The sequence below is a fragment of the Diplotaxodon limnothrissa genome, linkage group LG20, assembly GCF_057381915.1.
Source record: "Diplotaxodon limnothrissa isolate DT_005_m linkage group LG20, D_limnothrissa_male_GT1.1, whole genome shotgun sequence".
In the NCBI taxonomy this organism is placed as follows: Eukaryota; Metazoa; Chordata; class Actinopteri; order Cichliformes; family Cichlidae; genus Diplotaxodon; species Diplotaxodon limnothrissa.
In genome coordinates this window covers 5,167,361-5,191,663 of record NC_140615.1, presented here as the reverse complement: position 1 = coordinate 5,191,663, position 24,303 = coordinate 5,167,361, and the positions used below count along the sequence as shown (strand labels likewise).

The 24,303-nt window shown below is 39.5% G+C and overlaps 4 protein-coding genes across 4 annotated transcripts; 2 read left to right on the top strand and 2 right to left on the bottom strand.

Annotated features, from left to right (window-relative positions):
* Positions 1–4,812: 4,812 nt before the first annotated feature.
* Positions 4,813–9,461, bottom strand: lamtor5 (late endosomal/lysosomal adaptor, MAPK and MTOR activator 5). Its single transcript, XM_085344782.1, has 4 exons — positions 9,349–9,461; positions 9,193–9,254; positions 6,641–6,758; positions 4,813–5,166 (listed from the first exon to the last, which is right to left on the bottom strand). Exons 1-4 carry the CDS (start codon positions 9,381–9,383, stop codon positions 5,106–5,108), a joined length of 276 nt encoding a protein of 91 aa, XP_085200908.1. The 5' UTR covers positions 9,384–9,461; the 3' UTR covers positions 4,813–5,105.
* Positions 9,462–15,323: 5,862 nt separating this feature from the next.
* On the top strand, positions 15,324–16,754 carry prok1 (prokineticin 1). Its single transcript, XM_085345163.1, has 3 exons — positions 15,324–15,401; positions 16,134–16,259; positions 16,635–16,754. The coding sequence occupies exons 1-3, from the start codon at positions 15,324–15,326 to the stop codon at positions 16,752–16,754; spliced, it is 324 nt and encodes a 107-aa protein (XP_085201289.1).
* A 1,905-nt stretch (positions 16,755–18,659) lies between these two features.
* LOC146610354 (pepsin A-like) lies at positions 18,660–21,360 on the top strand. The gene is made up of 9 exons (XM_085345422.1): positions 18,660–18,718; positions 18,925–19,066; positions 19,203–19,320; positions 19,836–19,954; positions 20,059–20,255; positions 20,436–20,552; positions 20,685–20,829; positions 21,028–21,126; positions 21,223–21,360. Exons 1-9 carry the CDS (start codon positions 18,660–18,662, stop codon positions 21,358–21,360), a joined length of 1,134 nt encoding a protein of 377 aa, XP_085201548.1.
* Positions 21,361–22,172: 812 nt separating this feature from the next.
* Positions 22,173–23,534, bottom strand: LOC146610353 (uncharacterized). The gene is made up of 6 exons (XM_085345492.1): positions 23,495–23,534; positions 23,112–23,423; positions 22,855–22,981; positions 22,629–22,747; positions 22,452–22,498; positions 22,173–22,331 (listed from the first exon to the last, which is right to left on the bottom strand). Exons 1-6 carry the CDS (start codon positions 23,532–23,534, stop codon positions 22,173–22,175), a joined length of 804 nt encoding a protein of 267 aa, XP_085201618.1.
* Between the last annotated feature and the right edge of the window lie 769 nt (positions 23,535–24,303).

The following is a 24,303-nucleotide window of genomic DNA, read 5'->3' as shown; positions in this document are numbered from 1 at the left end:
CAAAGTGCCTCTATTGTTGGGGTCGTTGGAGGTGTGAAGGCTGCCTGATGGCTCGTCAAAACGGCAGTAGAAGTCGTTGAGGGTGTTGGCCAAGAGCAAGTCGTCAGTGGAGTGGGGGGGTTTTAGGCTTGTAGTTTGTAATATTCCTAAAACCTTTCCACACAGAGGCCGAGTCATTCTCTGAGATGTGCTGCTGCATCTTCTCAGAGTGCTGATGTTTGGCAATGTCCACTTCCTTAGTGAACTTGTACTTGGCCTCTCTGTAGCAGTCCCTGTCTCCGCTTCTGAACGCCTTACTCTTTTCTGATTCTGATTCTGATTCTGATTTAAAACTTGCTGAACTGGAGCGCTTTCCTCTCTTCTGTCAGAGACGAGAGGAATTGTTTTGATAATACATCAAAAAACTAAAAACCTGTTTCTCAAAAAACTTAACCAAACTTTTCATTCTTGACCAAGGTTCTAAAGTTCCTTCACCAAACACACTTTTTAACCACATTTTTAACACTTTTATCATTTAAAGTTATGCACTTAAATAATTATTGAATGGTTCTACAGTTTCAATGTTAATGCCATGCTTTTAAAAATATTTTAAATTGAGAGCCTACCGATTCAAATTCCCAGCCACAGCTGGCCTCAGCTGCTGTGTCAGGTGTCTCTGTGCACAAAGAAATGCCCACGTGATCTCTGTGCCCCTCATTATAGTGGGTGCCTGCCTGACACCTACTCCTCGTCCCCTACCTGTGTGACTTTGCCTTCTTCCACCCTTAGCTGGGTAATTACCTTGCCCAAATGCCATTAATTGTGGCCCCAATAAAAAGCGATACTTGATCAAAAAAGGTCAACCTGTATTTATTTTAGCATTGACTAATGAAATTGATCTTTTTTCATTATTTTTCCATTAGGTTTACCCAAAACTCATGAGGATGCAACCTATGTATGCATGACGTATGTTCAAACCTTCGGTTGTACAGTTCTCTAAGGACCTGTTTACAGAAAACAGGGGCACAATCGAGATATCCGTTATCAGTGCTGACTGACAGCAGGGCTATTCAACTTCTATAGCAACAGGTAGGAAAACTACTGAGGGTCCATACAATAATGTATACAGTATAACTTTAATAGCTATTTTACTAGGTGGCATCAAGTAGTCACGCGCATTCCTTTTCCTTTGTAGTATCGTTTTAAGTGATTCTAGACAGCAGCCAATCCATATAAAAAAGTAGGACAGTCTTCATTATGATGCACAAAAAGCTATATGTAAAAGGAAAAAAAACAGGACAAGAATAAGTTGCTGGCAGGCACAACAAATGTAGCTGGTTGGATACTGTATAACTGTATACATCAGACTAACGTTAAGCTTACATTAATTCGGGGCCTGTTCATAATAAGAAAAATGCATCTAATTATATACATTAAGTCTTTAAACCAGGTCTATAAGTGTAAAATGCTCACAGTAAGACAACACAGTTATCAAAGTAATTATAAACTGGCATGTCCATGGCAGAATCACAACCTATTCCAAGCAGTCACAAGTGGCTTGCAGCAGGTTCATATCCATATTTGTTTAAGGTGAAGTCACTAAAACAGTATCCAGACTAGCAGGTCTGTTTGCACTATCACAACAATAGAAAAATAGATGACAGTCTTTGTAGTGTCACTAATACAGCATTACATGCTTTAGTAACATTGTAGACTAACCATACATACAAAAAAATGGGTAATTTAAAGTTGTTTCAGCCAATGAGAAAAGCTGGGCTGCCATTTCTTTGCTTGCAGCATTATGCAACCACCCCTGCATCCAATTTCATGAAACTGGAGGGGTGGGGGGGGGGGGGGGGGGGGGGAGGGGGGGGATAAAGGGGAGAGGGGACATGAGCAAATGAGAACCCAATGAATTTTGGGGCAGTTCTTTAGAGGTGGAGTGAATAGGGCATAGGTGGGTTCGATTTGACGGAAGACGTGTCCCTCTAACTCGGCAGGGAACAGCATGCTCTCGTTGGGGATTGAAAGCATTTTCATAATGGAAAGGGACACTTTGTGCAGTGGGGTGCAGTGGACTTTTTAGTTTTACAGGCCAACACTGTAAAGCCAAAAGTCAAAAGTCCACTGCACCCTCACTGGAAATGCTGTTTGTAGCAAAGATAGAGTGCATTTGACCAATTCAATGTGAAAGATGCACTCATCAATACATTGCTTTTACACAGATGTTTGCCTTCTTCGCTTGCAACCTATTTGATGGAAAATAGGTAACAAGAACACAGCGCTAACCTCAGTAAGAACATCCTGTGAATGTGTCTGTTATGATGGGCGTCCTATCCGACCAAGATTCTGTGTGGCACACAGAGGTGTGGCAAGAGCAGACGTTTTGCTTTTAGTTGATAAGTAACATACCTGATTTGACTTTCTGTGTCCTGCACTTTAAGTTTCACAGTTTCCCTTCTGTCATTAACAGGCTTATCCAACACGCACTGCATAGATTTGATTGTTCATTATTTGTGTTTCCTCAGGCTGGAAAAGATGCATTTTCCAGGCAGAGGTCACATAAAAAGTCAAGAATTATTTCAGTTTTTTTCAGGTATGGATGAGGTATTTACTAGATTAATGATGTTATAGACTCAAGATTAAATGAATGAATGATTAAATTAGTGATCTTTGCGCACAGCATAATGTCAAACCTGCGATTAGTGAGCCTCGGCATCTGATCTTTCACTCCAATGATCCTAGCTACAGTCACCATCAGTAACTAAGAGAACACTGTTCTGTGAATGCAGACTTAGTAAATAACAATATTTAGTTATAGAAGACCTAAAAGTACTAGGTTAGTGAAAAACAGTCATCCGGTCCAAAAGTGTTCTATAGCTGCATTAGTGAGAAAGACAACTCAGATTATTTAAAACCCTTAAACATGCTAGATCAACCTTTAACCTTGTTCCCTATTAATTATCTCGCATTAAGTTTCTTCTTATAGATTTATCACCTCGTGTGCAGCTTGGGACCTGAGACTTGCTTGTTTATAATTCCACTTAAAAGTAAAAGGCATGCCCTTGTATGCAAAACCTGTGAAAATAAAAAATAGTGATGGACATAGTTGTGGTCACCTGTGCTACTTTTCATATGCACACAGGGCTTTGGAACCACACCGGAATCGCCCCTGGACCGGAGATGCAAAGTCCTATTCATAGTCTCCAGGTGATCAGCAGAGGAACAAGTCAACCACTTCATCATAACATGTTTTATTTGGAGTACTCCAGTCAACATAAAGTGTTAACAAAGCACAAGTATTAGTAATTAGGCCTGTTCACTGCCAGTGACATACTTTTGTGTGGATTATGCATCGATAGCTGAACTTTTTTTTCTCCTGGGAGATTAAATGGGAGTTTACATCTCCTAGGAGATTACATAAACTACGACTTTGCTAAAACTCACAAAAAAGTTAATTTAATTATACTTCGTTTATTATTGCTTGGTGACACTGTCTTTATGACTTTTGGTCCCATCAATCAAAATAACCCATATCATCCAGCAGTCTTGCTTCTACATCAGGAATAGTGAGATTATGGAGCAAGCCTTTGACTTGCAGTCGTATTATAGTGAGGAAAAAACAGGGTGGTCTTACCTTGTGTAGCTGCAAGCCAGTCCTTATCTTCACTTCGCAGGCCGGTTGCATTGCGCCGCTCACTTCAACTCAGCACCGCTGCGAAGTGAAGAGAAGGGTCGCTCAAACAGATGTGAAAATTCAGGCAGACATGGGATGGCACTGACACGAGATTATATCTCTTATCCACCAGACCAAAAAAAGAGGCCCGAACCTGGACTGACGCAATCTAGGTGAAACTCTCTTAACCCCGAAATAACTTTCATGGGTCAACGAGGATACCGGTCTGTTTTTGGACAGTTATATTTCTGTCCGTGTCTGAGCTTTGTGTGTGGGAGAACATAGATCTTTACCAATAAAAGAAAAATCCGGTTAAAATGTAATCCGAACATTTCGTTTACTCATCTGAGGAATAAGTAAGTTGAAACGTGTTTGCAGTTAAAGAAAAAGCTGCTCGTACCTTTGATTTCCCCCTGCCGTCGACTTGCTTCTGTCCCGCTTTGAACTAGTTTGTTTTGACGCGTAATTTGGGGTTTTCTCGCTCAGAGCTTCTGCGCCCATGAAAGACGTGCGCGTCACCATTGAGGGACTTCTCGGCACAGAGAGACTGCTGCGGGACGTTTTTCTCCGGGGATGATCGTGCCATAACTTTGCCTCTATGCGCGGGACCCTCTAAGTTGCATCTCACATCTCAGCCTCAGCATCGCTCTCTGTGCCGAGGAGCTGCAGAGGGCAAAGCCTTCGCGGAGGAGAACCACGTGACTGTAGCACCAATGAGCCCCAATCTGAAAGCTCGGAGACTAGGAAGGAAAAAAAAATTCCCTCTGCGGTCAGAACCTTAGAGCGAGGCAGACTTTACTCACATTACACGGTCTAGTATGTGAATAGGAGACCATGTGCTATAGAAAGCAGGATAGGCGGGAACTATATCTAAAAATAGGCCACCTGCAAGCAATATTACAAAATCAGTGCAAGTTCTTACAGAGAGGAGAGCACCCAGATGATACCTGTTCCCACCTGCACCTACTCTCAAAACGACTGGGGCTTTATAGCAGCTCCGTTTAATGATTGCAAACACTGAAACCAGTTTGTTCTCACCTCTGCAGCAAATATCATCCAGCTTCCAAGAAAATGGCTCAACCATGTAAGACTGAGCAAAGGAGAAAACAATGAATACTTAACACACATTAGGCAATCTCAAAGTCAAGTTAAAGTTTATTGGGGGTTGTTATTCTGTGTACGACAGCCTTGAAATCAAAAAGACACAGGAACAGAGAGCGTTGATATAACAAAGCACGGAGCTGGTTTTGGAAACGATATCAAAGTAACAGTATTACTTTCAGATCAGCATTTACCATTCAATTTAAAGAACAAGCATCTTCTTATTGAAATATGGAGTCTGAATATACAGAAGCAGCAAATCAGTTTTTGGATTGCGTGAATAAACTTAATGTGCATACACTTCTTTACAAAAAGAGAGAAAAAAAAATCCTCAGCGAGTCGGTTGTCTTCAAGATGCAATCTTATGAACTGCTACTGTGATGGTCCCGTGACTCCTCACCAGAATGTTCCTAAAGAACAAATAAAGATAAAAAAAAATGTAGAAACTCTGAGCTGATAAACAAAAACTGTACTGACAAACAGGGATTAGTCAAAGGTGACAAAGTTCAGGAAATGCTCTGTTTTTCTCTATGACATGTTTTCACCTTTGACTGATAAATCTTTTTCAACCTGTCAGTCGTACACTGCTAATCTGATGATCAGTATGAGCAATCAATCAATGATTATTACTCAAAAAATTTTTTTTGTCATCATCATTACCACAAATTTCAGTAAACGAGGTAAACTAGCACAGAAAGAAAGCACCACTTCCTAGATTTCATCACAAAACCACAAATTTGTTCTTATCAAGTGGTTACAAATGATCAAACTCTAGAAATAATCAGAACAAAATAAATAACCACCTTTAAAAAGGAAACAGTTAAAAAACAATAACAACAAAAAACAGGCTCATCCATTGTCTCTATCCTATCACTTTAAAGTCTTAATTTTATTTTTAATAACTTCTCCTTTATGGTCACAAGTATTTTGAGAGCTGATGTTAATGGTACACCAGAAGGGGGCAGCAGAGCTGCAAAAATAAAGTCTTTTTGTCAAGCCTGTGATCAGTTAGAGAAATTAATCATTTGATTTTGGCCTGTTTTCAGATGTTTTTTGGAGGTACTGAAGATATGTTTAGCCTACTTTAGAGTTCAGAAATGTAGAATTATTGTAGAGACACTAACACTGCCCTCGATGTAATAAAGGCCTGAGTGTGTCATAAACTTAGGAGTAGATTTCTAGGAGACTTTCCCCCACTTGAGCTGTGAAAGTAAGACAAAGAGAAGTTAATGTTGAGTGGAAATTCCCCAGGTGAGACCTGGGTGGCGGTCTCAGTGTTTGTAATATGTTAACTCTGTGTTCTCTGTTGTGTAGAGGAATTTGGTGTAGCTTAGGTGAGGAGATTACTTTTATGACCGGCAGGAAGTCACGTACACAAATACACACACACACACAGTGCTTTGACTGTTATGACGCACCCACACCTACATGCACAGTCACTCACGTGCACTCACATAGACACACAGGTACGCGGGCACACAGGCACTCACATGCTCGTGCATACACACACAGACACAGAGTTTGCAGCACACCATGGTGGTTTTATGATGGAGTCGCTTCTACAAAACTGTGTTTCACAGACAAAGGAGTGAAGATCTGCAGAGGGACACCGGCCTTGCACGTCCTCCCTTCTAGAAGATGCATGCTTAACTGAAGATGAATGAAGATGAATAAAGGTTTTGTGAAAATGACTACTGAGTTCCGGTGCCGTCTCTGGATGCCCGAGGAATAAAAAGAACTGGGGTGAAACTGATTTCGTAACAGTACTCATCTCCCTGCATATTAATCAGTGCAATGCTTGAATTCACTGAGATGGAGAAAAAAAGGAGAGATGAAAGTCAGTCAAACAAAAACCAAAAAGACAAAAGTCGTGTCAGTGCTCACCCCGACTCGGACTCCAGGCATACGGTTGGAGTGTCTGTTGGGTCTTTTGTGAGAGCTGCAGCTTGTTTGGCCAAAACGGACACAACACCGCCATGTTCATCAGACAGGGACCCGCGGCCTGGAAATAAAAGACTTTTTTTTAGAAGAAAAAAAAACACTCAAACCAGTGTTGATTAATTTCTCTTTAAGGTCATCGTGCATCTAACAAACTCATGTTGTCTAGCTTCTAGCTGAGGAGCCAAACCAACATTTTTTGATTTTAACACATTTCTTTGTTGATAAGGAAAACCAGGCTACACCTGAAGGAACAAATCCACGGTTTTGGACAAGCACACTAACTTCATTGCGTTTCCAGGCCTACTCTTAGCAACAATCCAGAAAGTTTCTGCACCTGGTCAAGAAAACCCTGGAAAACACAATTTGCTGTTTCTGCACTTCAGTTTTTGTAAGATGAACAAAAATGAACATTTTACAGCATTATGTGGATAATTAGTTGGATTTGTCTGTAGATTTTGTTACGTTAGGACAGACAGTCTGTATGTAAGTTGAGTGGCTGCTACTTTACTACGCAGACATGAGAGTGCTGTGAATCTACTGAACTAAAATGTAGGAAGAAGTCAAATCAATACAGAAAGCTGTCAGAGAGTCAGACAGCAAAATTGTTTGGCCAGTAAGATTTTATTCATAATATTTTAATGAACTTCTTTTGAAGCATATACTTCAAATACACACAACTATCACACAGTGGACATTCCATCGCAGTGAAAAGTGAGCCTGTGAGTAGAGAGTCTACTTGTATTTCAATGATATGAAAGTCTGTTGGTCAAATGTAATAAAATCCGCAAATGCTGATAAAGCAGCACATAATCTGGTGTAAGTGATAACCCTTCCAGCTGAGTTATACCACTATCAATATGCTAATTATGTTTTTGAATGAAAGATACACGACACACAATTTGTTATTAAAGAGCAGCAATTTTTTGTATCAGAGAAAATCTAGTAAAACGTTTACATTTACAGTGGTCCCTCGCTATAACGCGGTTCACCTTTTGCAGCTTTGCTGTTTCGCAGATTTTTTTTGTGCAATTTTGCATGGTTTTTATTTTATTTATTTATTTTTACAGCGCGTTGTGTTCTGCGTCCTGATTGGCTGTAGACCATTGTCAATCAATCGTTCAGCTTGTCAAATTTACATAAATCTTCAATCGCTAGCAGTGTGACTCTGAAGTGCTGTACTGTATGTTTGTATGTTTTCTCCCCAACAAACACAACAATGTCAACGAAACGTTTTGCACCGTCAAGGGCGACCGCGGGTGCCTTTGGTTTCATTCTATAATACTGGAGATTATTTTTTATAATTATTATAGATGAAGTTGGCTACTTCGCGGATTTAACCTATCGCGTGTTATTTTTAGAACGTAACCCCCATGATAAACGAGGGACCACTGTACATTTGAAAAATACCATCTGTAACATTTATACCCATGTTTGGATGATTTTTACAGGAACTACATCAAAGTTAATCAAGGGATCACTAAAACATTTATTAATCCTTGATAGAGCAAGCATAGGAGCAGGCTGCTGACTCTCAGTCATGTAAAAAAAGAATGTTTTCACGGGACTCGGTGGAGCACACTGCAGCCATCTTGTTCATGATGTTTAACATTTAACACATTTACCATGAGACATCCACTCATGGGAAGATTGTGGCATTGTGTGTTAACACACACCTGAATCCTGCAGACCACCAAATTCCCAAAATTTCAGCTTTCATAATTAATTGTCTTTCATTCTCACTTGACTTATATGCAGAATGAAAATTAATTCTCCATCAACATAGTTAAAGTTTTTTAATTATTGTATTTTATTATTGTATTAGAATAATGTATTAGTAGTGGATGGTTTAAAAACAACTTAGAACTTATTATTCTAAAACTAATGATTACATTTGACTACAAATACAGTATGTACAATGCTAATACTCAGATCAGTATACAATATAGTTTTACTACAATTTTAAGTTGAGAAGCTTCTATTCTTTTTGAATATTTTTTCCCTTCATAATGATGTAAGTGCGTCTTTCTGTTTCATGCAGTGACAAACGTCACTAACCCATTATGATCAATGCTTTAGGTAGAAATTTTAGTATGGCCGTTGAGCTTCAACAATTAACAGATTGCAGGTAAAAAAAAAAAAATCCCCACATTTCCAAAGAAATGCCCACAACCTTTTTATTATGAAGGAGCTTAACGTGGATTTTTTTTAATTAATACTTGTGTTTTTACTTTGTTTATTTGAATTATTCTTTTGCTCTTGAATCTGTTTTATATTGTCTTATGTATTACTTTAAATGCTTATTTGTAGACCAGTATTGATCAATAAGAACTTAATGTTTTCGTGAAAACAACACCACTCGGTACTCTCTCCCATCCAAAGCGTAATGACTTATGGCTAAATAACCCATAACTTTGAGCATCTGAGCAGTGACACCAGTGCACTTTGACAAGTAAAAGGCCAGTTAACGTGAACTAGTTTGGGGTTTCCTCACTTACAGCCCAGGTTGTGTCCTTGTTGATCCGTGCAGAGCACACCAACCACTGCTGGATTCTTCATGCTGCCACAAACAAACACACAGAAGGAGCGAAAGTCGCTTTAAAGGTCACAAAACCGTAAAACATATACTCAGTGCTAGAGTGGTTTTAACTTACGTATCATCGAGATGCTGTTCGAGGGTCGACTCCATTCTTATCAATCGGGAATAACTTAAATCGAAGTTTGCTCAATGAAGCTGTATTTTTGTTGTTGTCTGCTACCTCAACGTTTCCGGGTAGAGTCAGCTGACTGTCACATGAACTAAGGGTCCATATGAGGACCAAAATATGCCAAGCGCGGAAATATACAATAGTATTGTAGGACCAAGTGAGTCATGCGCATTGAAATAAAGCGTTTCGTTTTCGATTTAATGATGAATGATGCATCAAAATACATTCCCTCATTCATTCATTTATTGGACATTCAGGCATTAATAAAGTCAATAATTATTTGATAATTCAATCGAAAATAAAAGGACTGATCATAAATAAATATTTCTAAATGAACTATAAATCCATTAATTTAATAAATATTTAAAATAAAATGGCATTAAACTAACAAATAAAAACTTAATAAAAAAACATTTTTTAATGCCAAATTTAAAAACTATTTTTTCAAAACCCTTTTGAAAAAATGCAATTTTTAAAAGAGACATCACTAAATGGATTTAAAAAATCAATTACAAATACAAATGTATTTCTGACATTTAAAATGATGATTCACACTCCCCAGTTTAAAATCTATTGCCTGCTTGCATTCGCCTTTTCTGTTTTCTATGGGGTTAACTTCCATATTATCTAATTCATAATATATTGGCCGTTCTTACGTTCATATAAAGCACAGAGTTTGTGACTAGATAGATCGATATTTGCTAATACACTTTTGTAACTTCCATATTTACACCCTAGAGAATTAATTGTGCAGGAAAATCCCCGTAGATCAGCAGTTTCTGAAAAACTCAGAACAGCTCACCTTTGTTCTCCATTCTGATACTCAGTTTGAATTTCAAAATGTCATCTCGACTATCTCAATGCCTAAATAAAGAGTCATCAAACTTGCATATTTAATGAAGTGGCCAGTGAGTGTATGTCACAGTTTTGTGTGCAATGAAGCCAGAATGCAGGACACAACACAGAGGAGTCAATAGAAAGCTGATAATAAGTCCAAAAGCACAAAGTACAAAGAATACAAGGAGACCTGAAGACAACAAAAGCACATGCACAGGGAACAAAACACCAACATGACAAAGATGAAAGTAATCAAGACAATTCAACAGACAGAAAATACGATTCAAAAACAGGAAATCAGAGAGAAATAAATCACACTAAAGCAGGAAACAATCCAAAAGCTACAAATAAACACAGAGACAGGAAAGCTCATATTAAAAATGAAGGGAACACTGGAGAAGGGAACACTGGAGGACACAGAAAGATAAGATGAAGGGAATAACAGAGGCAAGCACAGAAGGAAGTTAACGCATGAGAAATAACTCAAACTAGGAACTGAAGCTAAATAAAGATCATGGATCCAAAACAAGCAGTTTTGTTACCCATCTGAAAAGGCATCCAAAACACCATGAAAACTAAACAGTAGCCAGAACTAAAAAAATTAAAAAAAACAAAACAACAACTTTGCATAACATGAATAAACAAACAAACAAAAACCCAAATAGACTCAAATATAAAAAGGAAAAATTCAAAACCCAAACACTGAACAAAAAACAAACAGTGGACAAAACACAGGACCGTAACATTTACATCATGATGAGATTTCATATTCCCCACTCTGCGAAAAGTGTTTGATTCATGAGTATAATATTCAGTACAGTTTTCCGTGTCCCGAGGTCCTCATTCACTGAAGTAACTGTCTACACTAGATAGGTTATGTAATGAAACCTTGCTCCTCTATATTTCATCATTGATCTGTTACTCTCTTCATACCCACCTCCACTAGAAATTGATTTTGGTACTCAGAGGTGTATAAATATAAAATCAGATTAGTTTAGTTTTTCTTCTGAATATATTTATTGATTATTCACTTCCCAATGTATTCCTATGGAGCAGTCACTCGACACCCACAAATAAGCTGAGGTTGCCTAAAACAACTCCAATGTCGAAGGTGCTCCTCGGTACTGAGAAGCAAAATCACCCCTTCAAACACAATCTTCACCATCCATGTAACATAACAGAATGACTCAGCATAATAAATACAAGGACGGTAACAATGGCTTTTATTGCATGTAAAATATAGCAATAATACTTTGGGTTTAAAACAGAAATCTTGTTTCTTGTACCCTCTTGATGGCAGATTTTGTTAATGCAATTTCTTTAGAAGTTAGTGTGAGGCCTCTGGGCACACCTCCACATGATTTCTGCTGCCTGTCCCAGGATGGCTTGGCTTCAGTGCTCCTGCTGACAGGGCAAAAATGGGTGAATGTAATTATGTGGCCACTGCATTGGAGGAATCCATCACCTGTGCAGCAGTAGGGTAATGTCCTGCTGAGTAACCCAAGGGGTGCTCTCCCCCTCCCTCCTTCCCTCTAATTTTTTTCTGTCTTTGGCTCTCGTCTTCTCTCGCTCATATTTCTCTTTTCGCAACTTAAATCACAGTCTGCCCGTTTTCTCTGACAACCAGCTGCTCATCACTGTCCAAGCAGTCACGTACTCACAGACGCATGTAAAAGTATAAGTCTGTGCATAAGGAACAATTTTCAGCCTGCTTTTTATGCCATACATGCATGCTCATGTATCACGTACACATCACATACACACAGTAACTCCTGCTATCATGAGGACAGCCAATAAAATACTAAATCCATAAGCCCATTGCTGTAACCTTAGCCGTCACAGCAAAGCCAGTCACTCTAACCTTACTGAATTCTCAATGAAACCCTAAATCTAAGTCTTTTCCCTAATTTCAAATTAAAATTTGTCCTCCAAAGATAGTAGAACAGGCCTGCACACACACAAACACACACACATACACACACACACACACACACACACACACACACACACACACACACACACACACACACACACAAACACACACACACACAGGAAATCTTTAATCTTGTACAACCAGAGGTTGGTATAAATCCGATTATTCGTGACCCATACATTAGAGCTGCAGTAAATCTGCAAATGAGCTGGATCTGAAATAGAGACCTGACTCAGAGTCGATGTATCACTGCGATCCTCACTACCATAATTCAGAGACATTAAGACTCATTATTCCTATTCTCGTATCACTTTAGTGGCACTGTAGCTTCGACGTCTCAGTGAGGAGTGGTGCGAGGTTTTAATCATTCATTTAAACCTCTTTAAAACACATAGCATCATGACACACACCATACAGCAGGGGTCGGCAACCCTAGGCACGCGTGCCACAGTTGGCACGCGAAAGGGTTAACTGATGGCACGAGTATTCTCATTGTGCTGACTTTTTACAATCAGTTACAGTAACTCGTACTGCGTACTAGCTAGCATGACGGAGTTTCTATACAGCTGGGTGGGTGCTATGATGTTACTGATGTTGAACTTTATTTTATTCATAAGGTTAGTTAGTAGAGTTGCCAACTGTCCAGTAAAAAGACGAATCGTCCGTATTCAGAGAAATTATTACGTGTTTCGTATTGAGCTGAGAAGGGATGCAGTTTGTCCCGGACTTCAGCTACAATGAAAAAGACACAAAGCTGGAGTTATTCTGTGTCTTTACGCTGCAGCTGCCTCTTCTCCTCTCATTCTCTGCCCCTCCCTCTCCTGTTTCTACTTCAATTATGAAACTGATCAATGATCAGCTGATCGGCTTTTCTCTCTTGTTTGTTTATCGCCCACTTTGTGCCAGAAAGAGGAAACCGCCGGATGTCGCGCTAAACAACAGCAGCGCGTTTAAGCTTGATCAGCTGTTGTTAGAATGTATTTAATATTACTTTCTAGTATCAGCTGATGTTTGCTGGAGCCACAGCTGTAAAGCTGCTGGTCATGATGTCGGTTTGGTTATCTGGTGAGAGGGAAACATGAAGATGAAACCAGGAGATGTCCTTACTGAATCATCAGGGCTGTGATGGAGAAACAGGTTTAACTTTTAGGTGACATGACTGAGTTGAAGGGAAGTTATGAACTGTTTCTGAGAGACAAATAACACCAGGATCCTTTTTTTACTTAGCTGACAGCTGGTAACTGTGCAGGGGCGGGTTTAGCAAAGTTTTGCCAGGGGGGCAGGTAGGGCATTAACAGGGAGAGGGGGGCACAAAGAAATACTTTCTTATTCTCATTTAAAATGTCTGTTATTAAATAATTATCTGAATCTTACAACCAAAGTTTTTATCTGACGTAAAATATATAGAAATCATATATATACCAACAAGACTGTACATCACTGTCACAACAGCGTTTGTTTTCATTTAAAGGCTTAATGGCTTTAATACCTGGTGGGCCGGTCTCTAGTCAAAATGCCCGGGACGATTTTTGTCCCAGTCCAGCCCTGGGCACGACACGCAGTGAATTAATATGAGAAGGTGCATTAAAAAATAAATGGCCACGTCAGCGGTGCACATCGCAAATTAGCTCTCATAGACACATTAGTTGTGCTGCTTCTTCATGACGGTATCTTAGCTAACAACCCCAACTACCAGATTCAACTTGTAATTGGCTAAAAATAACTTAGCCTACTGGTGAGAGGGTCGTTGTTAGCTTTCCATATTCCGACATTTCAAAAGCTTCAGGAGCTGTCCGCTCAGCACAGCATCAGCACCACGGAAATACACGGATACATCCGTAGGCTTGAGACACAAGGCGTTTTTGGGACTTTCAGGTGTATGGACCAATTTTTTTTTTCTGATCAAACCAGAAATCTTTAATGAGCAGCTGGATTTGTCTCACATTAACTGGCTGAGTTAATGCCAGTTAATGCAACATCGAAGCAGCTGGAATCCACAGCTGTGCGTGTTCATGGAGCTGCATTTTCACCTGCTGGACATCACTACCTGACAGGTTTAACTGTCTTCAGAACATTGCAGAGGCCTTATTGACAGTATTTGACTCTACATATCTGTGTGAGCGGATTTTCTCTCACATGAGTCCTCAGGCAGCCGTCTGAATGCTGGACACTCGGAGACCTGTGTCTCTGAGTGGGAGACCAGAGATCACATTTTCCCTGTATTAACAGACATGCCATATTGGCCCAGTTTATTGTTCTTATCATTGTTGTGAGGAGACCATAAATAGCATTTGCATTTTCTGTTGTACAGTTCATTTGCTGTCATGGATAAAAAGTCTTTTTTTGTTTCAAAATAGCTGATAACTATTCACTGATAGCTGCCAACATCTGCGAACAAATATAATTCTATAAAGTGGTTCTATATAGTGCGTAACTGTTCATATAGAGCGTTATTAAATTTATTGCTAATGCAATCATATGGCACACTGACTTCTGAGGAAATTTTAAATGGCACTCGTCATCAGAAAGGTTGCCTACCCCTGCCATACAGTAATGTGATAAATAAGAAATATTGCGTTCTTGTTTCTGTTTTACCAGAAGACCAACCCACAAGTCAGTAATGTGGTAATGTCAGTAAACTCATTAGATGGCTTTGATTTTTATTTGTTTTGTCTTGATCACTTCTGATTGACAAATAGCTCAGGACTTGTGCCCTTTCTTCCACAGACATGTCAGATTTATTTTAGTTTGTCAACTCCTGAATTGGTTCTTTTGTTTTTGCTAGCTTGGTGGAAACTCTTACAGCTCCGGTCCAGAGACGATGTAGTCGAACCCTAAAGTGAGTCTTCGTAAGCCATCATCTGGATAGGTGAGATGACAGAGCTTCTGAGTGGACAGGCAGAAGGGGTGTAAGGGGGATTTTTCTGGCATGAGGAGGGAGGAAAGAAGAGAGGGAGGGGAGAGTGTTGGGTGGGGGGGTCACAGGTGGATAAAGAGAAGGAGAAAGGGAGGCTGCCTTCTCTAAGGAGTTGAGTAAACGTTGAGGAGTGGCTGAAGAGTCGGGGAACCAGCTTGACGTGCCACAGAGACAGTTCACAGTTGTTGTGTGGTGCTGGGGGTGCTGAGAGAGTCTAGTTCTCTTGTTGCTGTCATGGGTTTCAGGGAGGTGCTGCTGTCCTTCCTCCTGTTGTCTGTTGGGAGCTGGTGCAGAGGAGCTGTTATCACAGGGGTAAGATGGAAATTTCTAATGGAGCAACTCAATGTTAAGGTTTTTGATTTATCAGACTAAAGCAATATTTTAATCAACTCATCAATCTGTGTGTTGTCATATTGAAAGTGCATTTTACATTGTGTCTATCATAACTGTAACTGTTGCTTCAGTTCAGTGCCCCATTCCAAGTGGAATGGGGCACTAGTATATTCAAATAATTTTTTAAAAAATCAAGAAAAATATTTAAAATGTCTGTTTCTATCATTATATTTTCATCATCACAAAATCCTTTTATATGTATATATATATATATATATATATATATATATATATAAATTTTTAGTTTTATTTTAAATTATTTTAACTTACATTTTTGTGTGTGGATGAAAACTGAACACATCACTTCTCTGGATAATATTGTTAAATTTCATTACAAATGACTAATGACAGATCATATCCTCCCCCGCTTGAAGTTAACTGGAAAAATCAGAGGAAATTATCTCAGCCCCCTGAATGCTATTCATTTGTAAATGGGTTAGGGAGAGGACAGGGAATAAATCAAATGGATTTCACTCGCCAAACATGGGAGGGTATCTCTATTACAATAAGTAAAAGTTATATATATGAAAAGATAAACTCTATATCTATTACCATATATGAAGATGAAACTGATTTACTGGCAACAATAGAATTGCTTTTATTACTTTTTGTCTAGACCTCTGCCACCTTGTCCTTCTATCTTTCCTGCAGGCTTGTGAGAGAGATGTGCAGTGTGGTTTTGGCCTTTGCTGTGCTGTCAGTCTATGGCTGAGGGGTCTGAGGATGTGTGTCCCAAGAGGTGTGGAAGGGGATGAGTGCCACCCCTTTAGCCACAAGGTGGGGATAAATGTGATGTCAGTTATAATAATCTTCCAGTGTTACACACACATACGCGCACATAGGCACACACACACGTTTATCCTTCTTTCCTGTTTTAAGAAATTCTGATTGCTGTCAAGCTGGCTGAAGCCTTAGAAAAGCTGCTGATAAGTGCAGGGGGTATTGATTCTACTCAGCAGATCTGAGCCATATATCTCTTTGATTATCTGGAACAGGCGACGATTACTTCTACTAACACCACATCCATCTCTGAAACTCAGACCGATTAAGAGAAGCTTTAGGGCCTGCAGTTCCAGTTGTCAGCTCATAAAGGATTTAAGCTGTCAGATTACCCCAAAGCTACATTCCCTTTCCCCTTTTTCACGCTTCCAGGTACCCTATCCAGGGAAAAGGCAACATCACACCTGCCCCTGTCTCCCCCACTTGGTGTGCACCAGGTATGCTGACAGCAAGTACAGGTGTACTGAGGACTTCAAAAACATGGACTTTTAACGGACGAGAGAACACCCAGAATGATGCAAGCACAACAGCAAACAGAGTGGAAATCTGAACGGCCTGCGGATCAAAATCTTCTTCAGTGACTTTATTCTTCATTTGTGTACTCTATGCACTAAAATGTATAGGTTCTACTGATGCACACAACAAGCACATAAAAAGAAACAGGGAAGTGTAACCAACAAGATCTACAATAAACATGAGACAGCTTTAATTTAACAAGCCAAATGTTACCCCGAGAGTTATTTGTGAACCTTTAGCACATCTGCTGTTTCTTTCATGCTCATTTTATATTAATTTATCATGAGACGTGTTCGAGTATTACTGTCAATAAACATATACATAAAGTTGTGTTTTATAGAGGGCTCAGTTAATATTGTTGCATAAAACATTATGTTCAGTATGGAATGGAAATGTCAACTGGTTTTAATCACGGTGTGATAACGGTCATAAACAGAATCTTAGTGCAAATACTTTCACACGCAAACTGACCTTGTATAATATATTTGATTAGTGCATACGTGAGTCAAGGTGAAATTCCCTCATGTTAAATCGTTAGTAGTTCTTTGTTTCTTCTGTCTTAAATTGAAATGTACCGTGTCCAGTGTGAAATCATGACCTGACACGTGGACTTCAAAAGCTTTAACTAATAAAAAATTAATAACAGGAAAACATTAAGGGAAAAAGTAGTATAGATCACCAGAGATGTTATGAACTGGGAGTATTACCCTGCAGCTGTGAGGTACTTGTGCTGTCCTTTACTTACTCTACTTGGTCTTTATATTTATACTCCACTGCATCTGTGTAAAATATTGTCCTTTGTACTTATATTTATTTGACATCTGCAGTAACTACTTACTTTTTAGGTCGAGTTACCACATAGAAAACATTTATAATGCTCATCAAATACAGCTCACCGTTACAGTATATAAAGAGCTGCAGCCTTAGCTACAGCATAAAACACCACTTATACATAAATGCACAGCAAATAATAATAAACCAGAATAAATTCAAAGACTAGCCACTTACATCATTTGTTTAATGTAGGATTACATTTTGCTAACTGTAATTGAGTATGTTTTGATTGGAGTACTATAATTGCTACTTCTATTGGGTGTGAATACTTTATGCTACCAATTTGTTAAATGTTACTGCAGCGTAGTACAGAAAAACAGCTATTGTTTTTCAGTGAACTTATGAAAATTGAGAAAAAGTGTTTGTCTAAATCTTAAACCTAACCCTAATTTCAGTTTATTAAGTCAAAACTTTGAGATAATAATGAGAAATTTTGACTTATGGATGGCAAAATAAGCAAATAAATACAGTGGTGGAAACAAGTTTCTGTAATTTACGGCTCACACTTTCACATGATTACATCTTTGCTTGTCCTACCTTTGTTTTATTGTTATCAGATAAACCTTTCCAAGTAATTCAAGCTCACATCTTTGGAAACCTTGAGGAAAGTTTGCATACTGGTATTAAGTAGAAGGTCTGGACATCATATCTCCTGAACTGCACACCAACACATTGGTGTACCTGTTTAGCACTTACAGTGTATTTAAATGATGTGACGAATAATAAAGTCAATCCTTTGGAAGTTAGTTGTCATTTTCAGTAGATACCCTGTAAATACAAGTTTGACTTTTAGAGTTGCAACTTTTAAGTTCATACAAAACATTTTTTTTACAATCTTCCTGAACACTTTCAGTGTTCACAAGCTTAATGGGATATTTGTCCCCAGATAAGAGTCTGTTTTCTAAATCATATGCTTCTTATCACCATCTTTCATATCAGCTTATAGGAAAGGGCATTTCGGAAAAACAACCTTGATTAGTTGTATATAAGGGCTGGCCTCAGCAACTGGACGTTCACTCATCTGAGTCTACCTGTAGAGACAGCAACATGATGAAGTGGCTGGTCGTTTTGGCTGCCCTCGTGGCTTTCGCTGAATGTCTCCATAAGTAAGTCTGACTTGATTGGTTGTTTCTTTATTTGTTTTATGTATTTGACATTAAATACATAAAAAATTGTGAAACTCTCCGTGTTCCTATGAGGAGATCTAAAGGTCCTCCTGCTCACCTGAATATCGCACAGACATTTCTCCAGCTGTAAAGTTCAGGCCTGCCTTGCTCATTGCATGACTTTCTGCTCACATTGCTACATGTAGGATGCCCCTGATTAAGGGAAAATCTGCCAGGCAAACCCTCAAAGAGAAAGGGTTGTGGGAGGAGTACAGGAAGAGTCACCCATACAACCCAGCAGCCAAGTTCTACAGCAGTGGCACCGAGTCCATGACCAATGACGCTGACGTAAGCCCAGATTAGTAAAAAGCTTTAGATTTTGTTCATGTCGTTGAAAACATACCTTGCTTTACTTTTTCAAAATTGTCTTTTTAAATCTGAATCTGCATCTGTGTACTTGTTCCTTCTTTATCTGTCCCTCTAGTTGTCCTACTATGGTACGATCTCCATTGGAACCCCTCCTCAGTCCTTCTCTGTCATTTTTGACACTGGCTCCTCCAACTTGTGGGTCCCTTCAGTGTATTGCAACAGTTCAGCCTGTGGTGAGTGCCACTATGATGACTGCCGAAGCTCAGACAACATGGTACAACCTGGCCAGTATGGTTGGAACATACAGAAATGTGTACTTCTGTTATTAGATACTGTTCAAAAATATCCCTTTTTCATTTTAGGCTCTTTTTCATTCATGAATTTTATCCATAATGTAACTTTTTTCCAGCAGAAAATATGCTCTTAACTCGTGAGGCGAAATCAATATACAAGCCTAGATGAACTTGACCGCTAGCAACACTGGAATCCTTCGAGCATTAGTAGAAGTCATTTAGCAATAATAACAGAGCAGCACAGTTTGATTATCACAGTGACTTGAGATTTCTGCAGTATTTGCACTTGCAACTCTGATTCTCCACATAATGAATTGGTTTACTTTGGTAGCACATTCTTTCTAGCTTGTTCTAGTTGTAACTTTACCAGCAGAACAACACTCATTGCCATCACTGAAATGCTAGACATCCAAGTTGTATAAAATTGCAAAACTTAAAAATGCATTCCTCTGCAGAGAACCACAATCAATTCAACCCATCACAGTCATCCACCTTCCAGTGGGGTGACCAGTCTCTGTCCATCCAGTACGGGACTGGCAGCATGACTGGGTTACTGGGCAGCGACACTGTTGAGGTAACCAAAACCCGTGGAACAAAAAACTTAGTCTATTTAGACTTCAGATGGGCATCTCTTTGTGGTTTGCTGAACTGTGAGTGACAGCTGTTTTGCATGTCCAGGTGGGCGGCATCTCTGTGGCCAAGCAGGTGTTTGGATTGAGTGAGACAGAGGCTTCTTTCATGACTTACATGCAGGCTGATGGGATCTTAGGACTGGCCTTCCAGAGCATCGCCTCTGACAATGTTGTACCAGTTTTTAACAACATGATCACTCAGGGGCTGGTGTCAGAGCCCATTTTCTCAGTCTACCTGAGCGGGTACTGAAATGAAATGGAATTCAGTTGGCTGGAAAATCTTTATTGGGTTTTTCTTTTTGAGTATATTTTGTGAATTTATGATATGATTCTCTCTCTCTCTCTCTGTGTGTGTGTGTGTGTGTGTGTGTGTGTGTGTGTGTGTGTGTGTGTGTGTGTGTGTGTGTGTGTGTAATATCTTAGCAATAGTGAACAGGGCAGCGAGGTGGTCTTTGGTGGTACTGACAGCACCCACTACACTGGAACAATCACCTGGATCCCCCTGTCTTCTGCCACCTACTGGCAGATCAACATGGACAGGTGCCAATAAGTCATCCAAAAGCTGTTTTCTTCATAGCCAACATCTTTGCTTACAGCTTCATATCAGACACAAAAAATCACAAGGTTATAAAACTTCTTGGCTTGACTGTAATTCAACTTTCCACTTCACAGTGTTACCATCAACGGGCAGACTGTAGCCTGCTCTGGCGGGTGCCAGGCCATCATCGACACTGGCACCTCCCAGATTGTTGGTCCAACCACTGACATCAACAATCTGAATAGCTGGGTTGGAGCCTCAACCGACCAGTCAGGAGATGTGAGTCATACCATCGTGACACAAATTTTCCCCTTTTTCTGAACCCAGAGTAAACAGACATTTAAGACCCTGACGTCAGAACTTTGAAATAAAAATAATTAAGTGGGATTCGGATAGCTGCTTCAGTTGGAAAACTGTAAAATACCAATAAACAGATTTTCTTCTGCCTCATGGCCTCTGACTTTGTTCTGCTGACAGGCTATAGTGAACTGCCAGAACATCCCGAGCATGCCCGATGTCACCTTCACTCTCAATGGAAACGCCTTCACAGTCCCTGCATCTGCCTATGTTTCTCAGGTCAGTAAGACCATCCTGCCAACCACAGCACCAAATAATACAATACAATAATGAAGATTTGAAGAAATATATCTTTTCTTTCTCCCCTGTCCACAGAGCTCCTCTGGTTGTATGACTGGCTTTGGTCAGGGTGGCACCATGCAGCTCTGGATCTTGGGAGATGTTTTCATCCGGGAATACTATGCCGTCTTTAATGCCCAGTCCCAGAACATTGGTCTGGCCAAGTCAGCGTAATGACATCAGTAATCTCATAAATACTCCAAGCATGTATTTTAATGGAATGGGAGAGTTTATGCAAACAGGAGTTTGTGGAAAACGTGCATGTGAACATGTTGTAGCTGCCTTTACATTAAACAGATTATAGCAACGCATAGCATTTCTCTGTGTGTGTGTATCTGTGTCGACTGGACTTGCATGGCTATCTACTATTATCGCACATCAGTAGAATAAAGTGTTTCTGTGTTGTGCTGAAATGTCACAGGAACAAGAATCAGTCCAGTGTGTTCTTTTATACACTCGACCTTTTACAAAGGATCTGAAAGTTTTCACTTTTTTATGGTAAGGACAACAGGCTAAGAAAAAAATGACCCAACTGCTCTCAGAAGAAAAAAGGGCAGGTTGCCACTGACATCGAAGAAGCTGATAAGGACAAACATTGATAGAACAGATGATAACCTGATGACATGATTTCACAACTCTGCTGCTATCTCAACCTGTGAACATGAGAATGGGGAAGTCTCAAACACAGACAAAGCACACATTTACTGCAGAGACAGAGTTAACTGTTTTAATTTCATTTCTTATGCTGTCAACATTTCTCCATTAATAGCTCATTATTATAAACATCATCAGATTTCAGATTTTACAGTCCATTCAAGGTTTGGGATACAAAATAATCAAAACAAAGTAGAAGTGATCAGTCTCTGCTTGATCATTAAACATCTTTTAGTATTTAAGCAGTTAACTGACATATACATAAAAACTTTCCAACAAAACACTGACAAAAGAATTAAAGTGGATCAGACATTAAAATCTGTAACTCAAATTCACGGTTGGATTGCCAGTATGGAGTATTCCACCATCCCAGCATGCTCTTCGTCGGCAGCTCCTGTTGGTGCGTTGTGCATCCTCACATTTGCATACACTTCTTCGGGCTTCTGCAGAGCCCTGAAGTCCACCATTGTGTAAACTACGCTGCTCGTTTCCTAGTAGAGACACATTTTGCCAAGAGACAGTATTTTAGAGGAAGTTTAAAGTATAAACATGTCTCCAATTTAACATGATAGTGAGTCACAGCGACTGCTTGTTCCCTGTTTAGCACGTACCGAAGCTTCTTGGTTCAGTGAGTCACGGTGAGTTTGTCCATATTTGTCTACAAAGAAAAACAACAGAACTTCACATCATTTACCCATTCTATAAGAGGAAAAAAAAGAATATATTTTATCATAAACTTTGGCAGACAGTCTGAGCTCTGCGACAGCAGTTTTCAGGGAACTGCTTACCTAGCAGTTTGGATTTTCTCCTGACTCTGCAGCAAACAACACCAATCACTGAACTGATGAACATCATCACTGTAATTGCCACAATGACAGCCAGCGGCAAACTAAAACTCCAGGAGACTCTGAAGAGGAGCAGAGCACAAAAATGAAAAAACTATTCATGTTTCAGACACAGGAACAATTTGACCAGTGAGCAACAACAAAAACGAGCAATGTGCAGAGTGACCACCTGTTGCTGTCACCGTGGTCCTCTGCTAAAGCAGGTCTAGTGGACTCTGGGAGTGCTGTGGATGTGCCGGGGGCTTTGGTGGTCCCTGTGATTGGAGGCTGTGAATGGCTGAAGTGATCTGAAACTTCTGCAAATTTCAGATATAACAAAGTCAAATAAAAACCATGCTTAAATACAGCTAATAAACAATGACAGTAACAACTGTTGCATGAAATGCATTTAGAGCATCCTGTCAAAAGTTTTATAAGAATACTCACCAGACACTTCTACATAATAGTCCCTGTAGATGTGATTTGGGGCTCCCAGCACGACACACCTGTAAAAGCCTCCATCTACAAATTGCACATTTGCTATTCTAAATTCAATCCAGCCATCATTTTCTATTTTGGTCACTCTTCCTTTCAAAAGTTCACAGGTATATCCTGAACTGTCCATCAGCCTGTAGCAGCCTCCCGGATACAGTTTACAGCAAGCCTTGTTGTAACTGTTGTAAAATGAAGGAAAGGAGAGTCTCAGGAAAATGTGCTCGAACTCTTTAATCCTCTCCTGGCCTTTTAGATGACAGATATCTGGAAAACAAACAGCTGTCAATACAACTTCTCAAATACTGGAAAAAGTGGAATAGCCTTTTTTTTCATACCTATTAAAAGAATAAAAACAATGGAAAACTTCATCTTCATTGTGATGCTCGCTAATTCTCAGCACTTTGGGACAGTTTTAGTTTTGAATTCTTGCTGCAGGATTGAAGGCTCCTCCTAAAGAGGAAAGAAGAGGAAGTTGTCAAAGACGTGCTCCTCACGAGGCTTTGGGAACTGTTGCTGGACACGTCTGTGGCACAACAGTTCTGTGGCTGATTCTTTTTTGGACTGTGTTATGTGTCTGCATATTGGAAATGGACACAAATGGAAATGGACAATGGAGAGTCAATATCACTGGAAAAGAAATATGAAAATGCTTTCACCTCATATCCAACAGCGAACATTTGTCTCATAGTTTTGCATTTACACAAGAATGTGATCGCTTTAGCAGCTCATTAAGTTGCATGACTAAAATCTTGCAAAACACAAAATGTACTATTGCTTTTTTATATGGTTACAATAATAAAATAAAACCAACTACATGAAACATATGCTGGTAGCTTTATTTTATTTTACTGCACAGACAAAGACACAAGGAGATTAACCGAACTGGTTCACTTCTGATGCAACATTTGTGTTTATTACATCGTGTGTGTGTGTGTGTGTGTGTGTGTGTGTGTGTGTGTGTGTGTGTGTGTGTGTGTGTGTGTGTGTGAGTGATTCAGCCTCCAATACTATTAAAAGATTTTACCATATACTGTGATTTCCATTAACAAGTTATACTGTCATAAACTACAACTATGCCTGCCAGTGACTTTGTGAGGTCATTAGACTTACTTAGAGCTTTTTATTCTCATTGTGCATTTTCTTG